This window comes from Acomys minous (assembly GCF_964271855.1).
Source record: "Acomys minous genome assembly, chromosome: 14".
Taxonomy (NCBI): domain Eukaryota; kingdom Metazoa; phylum Chordata; class Mammalia; order Rodentia; family Muridae; genus Acomys; species Acomys minous.
The window spans coordinates 32,063,605-32,077,065 of record NC_140496.1 but is presented as its reverse complement, the minus strand read 5'-3'; the positions used below and the strand labels follow the sequence as shown (position 1 = coordinate 32,077,065).

Here is a 13,461-nt window from a genome sequence, read left to right as displayed (position 1 = left end):
TGTCCTCCTGTTTGTGCCTCACAATAATGCTGTCAAGTTTTAATACATTACATTTTAACAAGTAAAACTGGTAGCTAAGAAAAGCTAGGTACAGGGTGGTTAAGTAACTTCCTAGAGCTGCACGCTTAATAAGTGGCGAGAGCTGGCTAGAAGACAGGCAGTGTGGCTCATTAGCTTAACCACAGTGCCCAACCTCACCCCTACACACCTTCTATATATCAAGTTAACTGTCCCCGTTGTTATTAGTCACTAATTGTTTTCATTCAGATACGTTCATCCTTTTCTCCCCTGCCTTCATCTCAGGGGGATCATACCCCCTTCCAAAATGAGTTGGAGACTGGAGAGATGGCTCAGAGGGTAAAGTACTTGCCCCTCAAGCACAAGGACCTGAGTTTGAGTCCTCAGATCTCTCATAAGCCGGATGCTGTATCTAGTGCCTGTGTTCCCGACGCTCCCAGGGAGAGATGGGAAGCAGAGACAGAAGAATCCTTAGGAACTTGCCCACCAGCTGGCAAATGCATCAGAAACAAACAAGCAAACAGCAACAACAACAAACCAAGAGCCCCTGTCTCAAAGGAGGTGGAAGGTGAGGACCACCATCCAACGTTGTCCTCTGATGTGTCATGGCAGGCGCATGTCATTGTTTACACACATGAATGAGTATATACAGACAAACAGACAGACAGACAGACACACACACACACACACACACACACACACACACACACTGATAATGATGGTGGCATACACTTTTAACCTTAAGAAGCTGGCACTGGAGGACCAGCCTGGGCCACATCGCAAGTCCCTGCATTCAAAACAGAAAGTATGGGGCCTTTGTACTATCTTTTATATTTCTGTTATCACTGCCCAATGGCTGCTGTCCTTAAATTTGTAGGGCCAGGAAGAGCGGGGTCACACTGTGTTTATCTTCCTCTCCTTGGCAATTTATTGAGATAAACTCAGTGTTTTTCTAAGCGCCCTATAAGCAGAATGAGTCCTTCAGAGAGGGCTATTTCATAGGGAGATAATTCAAGATAGAAACAAATCGGATGTGCTTTTCTCCTGCCCCGCCCCCCACTACTGAGGATCAAACTAAGAACCTCATGCATATTAGACAAGCATGTTACCATCACACAGTATCCCAAGCCCACCCTGTCCCTGTGTAGTCCTGAGTGGAAATGGACAAGTTATCTTAGGGGCCCTGAGGTTTGTCCCTGAAGGCAAGGGGAAAACAGTCTGTAGGCACACTTCATTTTGCCAGTGAGGCCCTTATTTCTAGCCTGTCTCCCCAGGGGCTCTGCTTTTCTTATCTGCTCTTACTCCAAGGTAGTTTCTAGCCAGCAGGCCTACCATATCATATTCAGTTATGTTCTCCCATCCAGAAGAGGTAGGAAAACATTCATAATTTGTGGGGTCCAGTGCAGAATAAAAATACAAGGCTTATGAAGAGCTCTAAGAGGGTGGGGCTGGAGAGATGGCTCAGAGCTTAAGATCATTTCTTCAAAATCACGAGGACCAGAATTCAGATCCTGGCACCCACACAAACAAGCCAAGCATCCCTTACAAACGCCTGTAACTCCAGCTCTGAGTGGTGGAGAGATAGGAGGATTGCTGGATTCCAGCCTTGATGAGAAAACAAGGTTTCCCCAGGTTCAAGGAGAGACCCTGCCTCAAAGGAAAAGATGGAGGTAAGCCTGTGACCATCGCACATACCAACCTCCCTACCTACACACACACACACACACACACACACACACACACACACACACACACACAGACCATCGTACCTACCTACCTACACACACACACACACACACACACACACACACACACACACAGACCATCGTACCTCCCTACCTACACACACACACACACACACATATACACACAAGCATACACAAAATAAATCTTTAAAAATAATTTTAAGAGAGAAACAACAGGGTGTTAAGTGTGCAGCACACAGTGTCAGAAACTGTTAGGATTCTGCTTCAGTCTGCCTACCTGTGGCCACCAATCTTATGTTTAATAATTTTAAAAAAGATAATACGGGCTGGAGAGATGGCTCAGAGGTTAAGAGTACTGTTTGTTCTTCCAAAGGTCCTGAGTTCAATTCCCAGCAACGACATAGTGGCTCGCAACCATCTATAATAAATAATAAATCTTTTAAAAATATAATAATAAGGTAATAAGATACCAGGCACCAGATATTATATTATATGAGGTTTATTAAGTGAGCCTGGGGAGAGAAGGAGGGAGGAGGGTTACCCCAGAGAGAGAGAGAGATAGGGAGAGAGAGGAAGAGAGAAGTAAGAGAGAGGAGGGAGTAAGGGGGGGAGAGAGAAAGGGGTGAAGTAGGTCTGTCCTTTTATATTCAGGCCAGGGCCACCCCCCACGGCAGGTAGGCAATGGCATCACAGGTAGGCAGACTGAGGTAGAATCCTAACAGAGACCACATGCCCTCGGAGCCAGTCTTTGTGCAAAGACTAGCTGTCCTCCAATTAATTTCTGAAGCTCTGCCTGCTTCTGCCTCCAGATGCTAGCATTAATGTTGTGCCAACTGGCCTCAGGGGTCCTCCTTAACACAAGAAACCGAGAAGGAAAGCGTCTGGTGTTCTGTGGCATGTTCCTGGTGGTGAGATGTGGTGACTCCTCCAGAGAGATGCTGAGGTCTCAGCCCCAGGGTGAGATGGCATTTAGAAATACAGTCTTTGAGAAAAAGATAGTTAAGATGAGGTCTTCAGCCACTACAATATGACTGGTAATCCTTATTAAAAAGGGGGGAAATGCATAAAGATGATGTAAAGATAGGTGTACGTGTATGCGCACATGGAGAATGCCGTGTAAACAGAGATTGGGACAATACTGCCAGAAGCTAAGAAGTGCCAAGGACAGCTGGCAAACCTGCACAAGTTAAGAGCGGGGCACAGATTCTCCCCCAAAAGGAAGCAATACTGCTCCACACTGGTCTCAGACGTCCAGCCTCTACAGCTGCTAAATAAACTTCTGTTGCTTGAAGCCCCAGTTTATGTCACTTCCTTCTGCCTGTGCGACAAACTCACATGGACATCCCCAAACAGGCCCCTCCTATTAGCCCTCTGACGTCTGTAAGCTCCTGACAAGGCTGAAAACCCAGATGTCCCAAGAGGATTGGGACAAAGATAGGGTCAGGGCAATGTCAGGTTTGTTTACAAAGTTTAGAGGGAACAGTGGAGTGCTGACAACACTAGAGGCCTCTGGTTGGGTTTCAGGAATCTGAGACCATTGCTGTCCTTGTCTCAACTCCAGTTTTAAAGCAGCAGATATTGTTAGTCTATAAAAGGATGCCCCTTTCCAGTGTCTCTGAGAAGGCTTGTCAACCAAAAGACACTTGGTGCCATTCATAACACTTGGTGCAAGTTGAAGATCGGGGCTTCAGGCAAACTACAAAGTGTCCGAATCCTCCATCCTCTCAGCTTAGAGCAATACAAGCCTGCTTTCTCTTCGTCTCTAAGGCGCCAGCTCATCCTGGCTAGTTCGGGAGGAAAGGCGTCCCTGGATGCCAGGATGCGGAGTCACAGGAGGAAAAGCAAGAGGACAGACTAGTGCCTGGGCGCCTAGGGGTCAGAAGGGGCGGAGGGCCGGCTTTGTGAGGGAATAATTTGCAAAGCCTGCTAAACTGGGACTCAGGCAGGCCGCCCGGGTTCAGGCACCCCTCGCACCTAGCGCTAGGACCCCCTGATTCAGACCAGCGCCCAGGAGGGCACCCCGACATGGCCGCCGAAGCCCGGCTCCCGCGCCGCAGCGGGGACTCGGGATGACGCAACCGCGGCGGGTTGCATCAGCCCTCACCCTCGCGCTCAGCCCGCCCCCCCGCCGCCCATCCCCGAGCGCTGATTGGGCCACGTCGGGCACTGCTCTCTACCTCAGCCAATGGATGGCAGCCACAGTGCGCGCTGTCTGTGGAGCCCTGGCGCGGGGCGCCTATAAAAGGTACCCGAGCCGGGGGCGCGCGTCCCAAAGACGCCAAGTGTCGTTGTGGTCTCTCAGGCGGCTGCGTCTCTGCCCGCTTGGCATCCCTGAGCGCAGCCGAACTGCCAAAGCCGCATACATGGATCCCGAACCTCAGCCGGAGCCACAGCCCGAGCCGGTCACGCTGCTGGTGAAGAGCCCCAACCAGCGCCACCGCGACTTGGAGCTGAGCGGCGACCGCGGGTGGACTGTGAGCCGTCTGAAGGCCCACTTGAGCCGGGTCTATCCTGAGCGCCCGGTAGGTGGGGCCCCGGGGTGCCAAGCCTGCAGGAGTGCCTGAGCTCACCTGTCACGCACAGATCCCCTTCCTGTCCCATCGCCCGCGGTGCCCCACTGCTTGCCCCAGCTCTTGTCATCTCTTCTGGGCCTCCACCCTTCCGCGCCTGCCGGCTGCTAGCTTCCTGCCACTTCGCCTCCCCGTACCCTCTAAACTGTCGCACATCTGCCTACCTTCCTATACCCCCTCCTCATCCTTCGAGGGCACATCCAGCCTTCGCCAAGCCAGGGGAAACAGTAATTTGACCTTGGATGAGTCATTTCCCTATCCAAGCCTCAGTGACCCTCCACAAACAACCAAGTGCTCCCAATTCGGCTTGCATCTAGTGGGTAGAAATAGAAAAAGTAAATGCTGCCAAACGAGACTTCTGGGTGCAGCGAGGACAAAAGAGTGCATGTGCCAGCTTGGGCCAGTGGCTGGAGGGCCGGGGTGCGTGCCCAGTCACTAACTTCTGAAGGTCCCACGCCCAGAAGCTAGACTTGGCTCTTCTCTCGCCACCTTCCGTTGGCTGCCCCTCCCTGTCGCGCGGCACTCGTGAAACATTACTTAGTCTGGGGGGAGGAGCCCCCTAAACTTTCTAGCGCAGGGTGGTTGAGAAAGGAAGCCGGCAGCTAGAGTAGCCCCGAGTAGGATTTGATGAGTTCCGTGGGTCCGTTAAGAGACTTTCGTTTTGTTTTGTTTTGTTTTGTTGGTTGACACAACTGTCAAAAGCTCCCTTAGCCCCGCCCACCCCTCCGGTCCCTGCCACGTGATGGAAGCTGTGCTCTGGACCTTCCCGTATTTACTTTGTACTCTGATGTTATGTAAGTGTCCACGAGTGCAATTCTGGATGAAACGGGAGAGGGCAATCGGGTGGCTACACAGATAGGGACTTCGAACAGTCGCTTTCGAGCTCCAACCGTCTGTGGCGCGTGGGTTTCAGTTTTTGTTCCGTGTTCTTGGGAATGCAGGCAAGACTTCCCTTAGAGTTGGTTAGGAAATTTTTTAGTTTAAGTGTAAGCTCCCAATGCAGTGAGTGCACTCTGGAACTTGTCAGGGCAGTCTGCAATATCTCCATGACCGTTTCCAAGAAACCAGGTGTCCTTGTTGGGAGATGGCAGTTAGGCGCACAACAAATGATGCTCCTGTGCTCTCTGGTTGCATCATTTGTAAAAGGCTGTGTTTTGAGGCCTGTTTTCCTCAGGCGAGGAACATTGGGCCTCTTGGATTTGAAGACCCAGTCTCCTGGGTATACAAATCTGTACCTTAAGATACCAGGACTGGGTGTAATTTAGCACTGGGGAGGCCAAGGCAGCTGGGCTATACATACTGAGAGCTCCTCAGAAATTAAGGAAGAAAGCATGCTCATATTTTTCGGTAGTAATCTGTCCTCGGATGAGACCCCTGCCTTTATAATAGTTATGTGCTTAATATTTAACTTTCAAATTGACCTTCCAGGTGTGGACAGAGTGTTAGTTTGGGCCTTTAAACGAGGAAAGCAATTCAAACCGATAGGCAGCTGTGGTTTTGTTTCTTCCGGCCTTTGCTTCACAGTGTTGGCTTCACATTTAGAATAGCGTTTTGCAAATTGATGTGTAGAGCATTTTCCAGTAAAGCCAGTCAGAACAACAGTAAGCCTGGCATCCATTATGTTTTTGTTTCAGGTACAGTGTCAAAAAGCGCTTATGGATGTTGATAAGTAGATGGACGTTTTGTTGCCAATGCTTTGGGCTTTTTTGAGGCAAGGCTTCCTAAGCCAGGCTAGCCTGAGCCTATGAAATACCTGAGGCTAGACTTAAACTCTTGGTCTTTCTGCCTCCACTCCCAAATACTGGGCTTATAGGCATGTGCCACCATGCCTAGGTGGGCCCAGTTTCCCTAGTCTTTTGGGGGGGTATTTTAAAATAGGATCTCTCAGGCCAGGTGTGGTGGCACACGCCTTTAATCCCAGCGCTCGAGAGGCAGAGGCAGGCAGATCGATGTGAGTTCAAGGCCAGCCTGGTCTACAAAGTGAATCCAGGACAGCAAGGGCTACACAGAGAAACCCTGTCTCGAAAAACAAAAACAAACGAACAAAAAGATAGGATCTCTCTAGCAGAGGTTTACCTGCGGCTCACTCATATCCCATCGTAGCCAGGAACTCCTGCCTGACCTACCTTCGCGCTGAGAGTCTCCAGATGAACTCGGTTTGGTTTATTTCAGGCTGTTTGGAAGGAACCGCTTAATGCCAAGATTTGCTTAATGGCTTATTCTGGAGTGCAGGCAGGTGACCTGCAGAGTGGTGTCCACCACTTGACTCCACTGCTTTTAAGTACATACTTTTGAAAGTATAGTTGAAGAGAAACTGAAAGTAGATTTTTTAAAAAAGCTTATTTATTTACTTTTTATGTATACAGTGTTCTGCCTGCATGCTAGAAGAAGGCACCAGATCTCATTATAAATGGTTGTTAACCATCATGTGGTTGCTGGGAATTGAACTCAGAACCTTTGGAAGAGTAGGCAGTGCTCTTAACCTCTGAGCCACCTCTCCAGCCCCTTAAAGTAGATTTTAGGAATAAGAATTATATAAAAGTATGTGGACACTTCATGTCTTTACAGTCACTGGCATGGAGGAGAGCATGGGTTGGAATCTTGATTGTAGAGTAGGTGACTTCAGGCAGATGGGTGAAGACTGACCAAAAGTACATTGAGTTTTCTCTGGCTTTACAGTTCATTGCTGCCCAAGCCCTCAATATAATTTCTTTTTAGTAGCAAAAAGTAGTTTCCTTCTAAGTGGCTGTAGTTCTGACGGATGAGGGGATCATTTGCCTCCCAAATTTCTTTACATATTTGAGATTAAAGTCAAGCACTTTCTAAATAGAAGTTTTGCATATGAGAACTTAAGAAAAAGTCTTCCTGTGGGGCTGGGGAAAATACTTGATGGGATCTGTGTGATGTGGGCTTTTCTTTCTGCTTCCGCCCAGCGCCCAGAGGACCAGAGGTTAATTTATTCTGGGAAGCTGCTGTTAGATCACCAATGTCTCCGAGACTTGCTTCCAAAGGTATTTGCAGCATCTCACATTATCTCCAGGGTGTTGTCAAGCACTTGCAGTCTGAACTCAGGTCCTGAGGTATGTATCTCTTATTCTATTCAGCAGGAGAAGCGACATGCTTTACACCTCGTGTGCAATGTGAAGACTCCCTCAAAAATGCCAGAAGCCAGCACAAAGGTACGGTGTCTTTGTGAGAATAACTGTCTCAAAGTCTCAAGGGAGGGGCAAAGGAAGTTGGGTGAACTTAGGAGAGATTTTATAGTGTTTCCCCAAAGCATACCAGGACTGTATTCTCACCACAGTGAGGGTGGGGTCAGTGGTAACAGGCTGCTGTATGCTTGCTGTGTGCAAAAGCAAAGTCACACCTCTGACCTGAGGTCACTGTGTGCCCAGAACACGGTACCCCAGAATGGCACTTGAAAGTGGTGTTTATGGAAATGAACACATTTCTCTAAGGATGTTCCTTTCTTTCTTATTTCTTGAGACGGGGCCTCTCTGTGTAGCCCTGCCTGTCCTGGAACTCACTGTGTAGATCAGGCTGGCCTCAAACTCATAAAGATCCACCTGCCTCTGCTTCCCAAGTGCTGGGGTTAAAGGCGAGCACCACCATGCCTAGGAACATTAATTTTTATAAAGAGTAAAGAAGTAAATATATTTCTTATAGAAATTTCTGTTGTGGTTACCTGGGTAGAAAAAGGCCACAGTCTTCATTACGTGATCACTAAAGACTTTTGTTTGACAATTCTATTTCAGTTGTATTTCCTGTAACTTCTGAATATCGCATAGAAAGTCCTCTTTACATAACTGCCTAGTTGTATGTGTACATCACATTTAATTTCTAGACTGACTAGGTTTAGCACCATACATTTTAGCATCATCAGGAAGTGTTCTCACTAATGGCAGCTAAAGGCAGAAGGTTTTCCTGAGACTACTGTAGTTATTCTTAGGGAAACAAAAATGTGGATTATATATATATATATGGATATGTAAATGTGGATTATAAATATATATATATTTAGCACATGTGTGTGTATAGTATCTATATATAATAATGAGTTTTTTGTTGGGGCTTGAACTCAGGGCCTCATGCAAGCAAGGCAAGAACTCTACCACTGAGCTGTATTTCTCAGCCCTAATATCTGTATGCTAAAAATTGTTACAGTGAACAAATTCAGATTTCTTTTTTAAATTGCACTTAACTTTGTCAAGTTGAGGGGTGGGAATAGGGATATAAGCCACTTGTAGCAGAATAATTCTTTTAGTTTGATTGCGAACAGTTGCATCAGGTCCCTTGTTTGTGTTACTTAACTTAGGGTTCAGAATCCACAGAGCAGCCGGACACCACCAGTCAGGCACCGTGCCCTGGGGAGTCCTCAAGCGATGGCTTGAGGCAAAGGGAGGTTCTTCGGAACCTTCCTCCCTCTGGATGGGAGACCATCTCAAGGTGAGTATTCATGAAGAACACAATTATACTTAACTTGTGCCAATTTAAGAGTAAGGTATATTTAAGCCGGGCTTTGTGGCGCACAGCTTTAACCCCGACACTCAGAAGGCAGGGGCTGAAACCCTGTCCTCTCCTCTAAAGCATCGAATCCCGATGAGACTTGTGAGGGAAAGTATCAGCTTGTTTGCACGGCTGTGCAGAAAGCATGCTGCATCTCCCTACAGACATGATGGGAGCCCAGGTCAGGATGGGGAGTGAGGGGGCAGGGCTTGTTTCCCACAGGATCTGATGAGCCACAGTGGGAGGCTGTCATCAGTGCTGCTGTGCTCAGTGTCCAGGGTACATCCTAGTCAACTGTTACAGTGTCTGTCCTGTCTCTGACTTTTATTTTTATTGCTGATTATACCATAGTATTAAGCTCTTCATCCCCAACCAACTCAAAGTGTGCTTTTGTTTGACCCTGCATACAGGCCTGAAGCTGTCCAGCAGACATTCCAAGGCCTTGGGCCTGGCTTCTCTGGCTACACCACCTATGGGTGGCTGCAGCTCTCCTGGTTCCAGCAGATCTATGCAAGACAGTACTACATGCAATAGTGAGTCCTGCTGTGGGTGTGGGCGTGGCTGATGGGCATGAAGAGAAATCCCATCTGTGCAGAATGGGGAGGGACGTATATTTTTCTGTCTCCTACAGCCCTGTTCTTTGTGGCTCTGTAATGTAATAGAATCGAAATGATAGCAGCTTCATGATTTGTGTCTTGATGTAGAATTAGTTCCAGATAAGCTTTGCCCTATAGCTCTTGTTAGAAAGGATATTCTTCACTTTAATCCCAGAGGCAGACGCAGATGGATTTCTGTGAGTTCAAGGCCAGCCAGAGATACATACTGAGTTTCAACACACACACACAAACACACACACAAATTTAAAAGGAAAGTTCTTCTTTAAAATGAAGATAAGTTAGGCATATACATTTCTAGTCAAATTGTTAACAGTGAAAGACCCCTGCCTAGTGTGCTGAGGTGGCCTGTCTTTATGCTGCTTTGCGTTCAGCAGTGTCTGCTTGTTTTTATTTTAGCTTAGCTGCTACTGCTGCATCGGGAGCTTTTGTCCCAACACCAAGTGCACAAGAAATACCCGTAGTTTCCACGCCCACTCCAGCCCCTATACACAACCAGTTTCCAGCGGAAAACCAGCCAGCCAATCAGAATGCAGCTGCTCAAGTGGTTGTTAATCCTGGAGCCAATCAGAACTTGCGGATGAATGCACAAGGTGGCCCTCTTGTGGAAGAAGATGATGAGATAAACCGAGACTGGTTGGACTGGACCTACTCAGCAGCGACATTTTCCGTTTTCCTCGGCATCCTCTACTTCTACTCCTCCCTGAGCCGATTCCTCATGGTCATGGGCGCCACCGTTGTCATGTACCTGTAAGCGATGGGTTCTTTGTTTCTTTACTGAAAATGAGACTATATTGCTACTCAAGTACCGGGTGTTTTCTTTCAATCTGTGGTCCTTAAAGGACATACCTTACGTTTTGTCATTCTGACACTTTCGGTGCAAAGAGTCACTAAGAATCTAGAAATCCTGTGTCAGTGCAAGAAAACTGAATAAATGACCTTCCAGAGAGCACTGCAGCATGAGAGGACATGTTTGTTTCCAGAAGGACGGAGTGGGCTTTATCAGGCTTGCAGGACAAAGTTCAGTCAGTATTGTCACAGCCATCGAGGGCCAGTGACACTTTACACACTTGCTGCTTGTCCAGCTGCCAGCTGGAGATAGTGCTGCATCTGCCCGCAGGGGCCATTTGCCAGTGTCTGAAGGATGCCTTAGCTAGAGGGCTGGTCTGGGGTCAAGTAGGCGGCAGCATGGGATGCTGCTAAGCTTCCAGCAGTGTGCAGGAGAGCTCACACCACAAGGACCCAGCCCCAGGAAGCTAGGCCTAGAGGGATAGGAAAAAAAGAAAGATTTCCTTTATAGTAAAAATGGATTATACTGTAGTTTTTTTGTTTTGGTTTTTGTTTTTGTTTTTCAAGACAGGGTTTCTCTGTGTAGCCTTGCTTGTCCTGAATTCACTTTGTAGCCCAGGCTGGCCTTGAACTCATAGCAATCCACCTGCCTCTGCCTCCCAAGTGCTGGGATTAAAGGCGTGCGCCACCATGCCTGGCTATACTTTAGTTTTTTTAAATGTCAGAAGCACAAACACTGTTAATATTTGTCTTAAAAGCTGAATTTTGTTAAATATCCAGTAAAAGCCTCTTATCAAATATTTCTATCTCTAGAATCAAATATTTTGTAACCAAATGTAGGTTATTATATGATTCCTGCTGGGGTTTGGTTTGTTTTGACTCTGGTGATGGAGTAGAGCCCTAGGCTTCTCCATCCAAGCAGCGATCTCTTTTCACTAAGTTATAATCTGAGCTTTTTTTTTTTTTGAGACAGAGTCTTGCTAAGTTGACCGGTGGCATTGAACTCACTGTGGAGCCAAGGCAGGCCCTGAATGTTGGTTTCGCCTTCCTTAGCCTTGCAGGGGGCTGGGATTACAGGGCTGCCCAGCCCGGGCTACTGCATGCTGGCTCTGTTTTCAAGTACCAGGTTTAGTTTATATCAACATTTATTAGCACATACTGCATGACAGATGTTAGTTTATTGCCAGGGAATAAAACACAACTCTGCCTTGAGGGGCCAGAGGCCTAAGAAAGTCTAGAGGGCTCACAGGCTGGCTATGCAGATGATAGTGTGTGAGTTTCAGGGCCGTAAGGTTCCTGTGTGGGTCCACAGTGACTTAGCTGAGGTGCGCCTGTTTGTGCTTTCTTCAAAGGCACCACGTTGGGTGGTTTCCGTTCAGACAGAGGCCAGTTCAGAACTTGCCGGCTGATGGTCCTCCTCCGGAAGCTGCCAACCAGGACCCCAACAATAACCTCCAGGTATAGGCCTCACTGCTCTGCCATGCTTGAAGCTCCGGTCCTTAGCCCACAGACTTTCAGACTAGTGACCTGCCACCTTTTAAGGCTAAGCATTTTATGGTTTCAAAATTTTTTATTCTCATAGCATCTATTTTTAAGACTTTGAATATGCTATATAGGCATACGGCAGTTGGAATTTTTGCATATGTAATGATGGGGGATGTTGGCCCATATTTTGAGACTTAAGAGACACATGACCGTGCATTTAGCTATGGGAACTGTTGATGGATAGTTACTGTAATTGACTGGGCACACAACCATATTTCAACATAGATTTCCTTAAAAATAATACATAGAAACAGATTCTTTATGGCAGATCAATGCATAATCCTAAATGATATACTTTATAACAAAAATTGGCTCTGTGGTCTGCTTCTTAGCTCAGGGCACTGCCCAAATTGGAAGACTCTTAGTGTGAGGCAGAGTTAGTTACTATTTGACAGTAATCAAAGGCCAGGATACTTCACTTCCTCTGACACTGGCCAAGAGGAGTGTTCGGAGCTGTGGCAGGTCATAGTTGAAGCTGCAGGAGTCGAGAGAGAGATGGCTCCTGCCACCAAGGACTCCCCACCCCTCCCAGCGATCAGTCGGCCTGCCATGCTTCACCCTGACCTGTCCTCAGGATAGGTGGTGTTGCTCTAGACCCCAAGCCTTCTTCTCATTGTGTGTTTGCCTACAGGGAGGCGCGGATCCTGAAACGGAAGACCCCAGCCGCCTCCCCCCAGACCGTGAAGTGCTGGACCCTGAACACAGCAGCCCCTCGTTTATGAGCACAGCATGGCTAGTCTTCAAGACTTTCTTTGCCTCGCTTCTTCCAGAAGGCCCGCCAGCTCTAGCAAACTGATGGCGTCAGTGCTCTCGCTGGAGGCTTTGACAGCTTGGACTGGATCACCTGGCTCCAGCTCATTTTCCTCGTTTGGTGTTGACTCAACAGAGTCACTGAAAACCCACAGGATGGTGATGCTGTGCTTCTGCGCCAAGCAAAAGCACAAACCAAGACATGAAGCCATGATACAAACTGAACAGGGCCCCTCATGTTTTCATTCTGAAGAGCTTTAATGTATACTGTATGTAGTTTCATAGGCACTGTAAGCAGAAGGCCCAGGGTCGCATGTTCTGCCTGAGCACCTCCCCAGATGTGTGTGCATGTGTGCTGTACATGGAAGTCATAGACGTGTGTGCATGTGTGCTCTACATGGAAGTCATAGACGTGTGTGCATGTGTGCTCTACATGGAAGTCATAGATGCAGAAGTGGTTCTGCTGGTTCGATTTGATTCCTGTTGGAATGTTCAAATTACACTAAGTGTACTACTTTATATAATCAGTGAATTGCTAGACACGTTAGCAGGACTTTTCTAGGAGAGACTTATGTATAATTGCTTTTTAAAATGCAGTGCTTTACTTTAAACTGAGGGCAACTTGGCAGAGGTAAAACCTCTGCTGGGTTTTCTGTTCAATAAAGTTTTGCTATGAATGACTGTGGCAGAGACTCCCATTGACCTGGCAGTTTGCTGTGTCCTTTGTCACTGGAAAATCAATGGTTCAGCTGCTGGCTCTTGAGTAACCCAAATACTTTCCTGAAGGGCTGTTTGTACCAATGAGGGATGAGACAGGGAAGCTATGGATGCTCTTGTTAACTAGGGCTATGCCTCGGTGTCCCCATTTCCTACCTAAATGTCCCTAGCTTATGTCGGAGCCTACCAAAGTTAGATCCCTCAAATTCAAGGCCAGTGATGTTAAGTGCTGGACCTAATTATTTC

The 13,461-nt window shown here is 47.5% G+C and overlaps 1 protein-coding gene across 1 annotated transcript; it reads left to right on the top strand.

Annotated features, from left to right (window-relative positions):
* The first annotated feature begins 3,778 nt into the window (after window positions 1-3,778).
* HERPUD1 (homocysteine inducible ER protein with ubiquitin like domain 1) lies at window positions 3,779-13,183 on the top strand. Its single transcript, XM_084755677.1, has 8 exons — window positions 3,779-4,246; window positions 7,228-7,305; window positions 7,399-7,473; window positions 8,610-8,740; window positions 9,211-9,333; window positions 9,814-10,164; window positions 11,556-11,661; window positions 12,380-13,183. Exons 1-8 carry the CDS (start codon window positions 3,794-3,796, stop codon window positions 12,542-12,544), a joined length of 1,482 nt encoding a protein of 493 aa, XP_084611803.1. The 5' UTR covers window positions 3,779-3,793; the 3' UTR covers window positions 12,545-13,183.
* The last annotated feature ends 278 nt before the right edge of the window (window positions 13,184-13,461 follow it).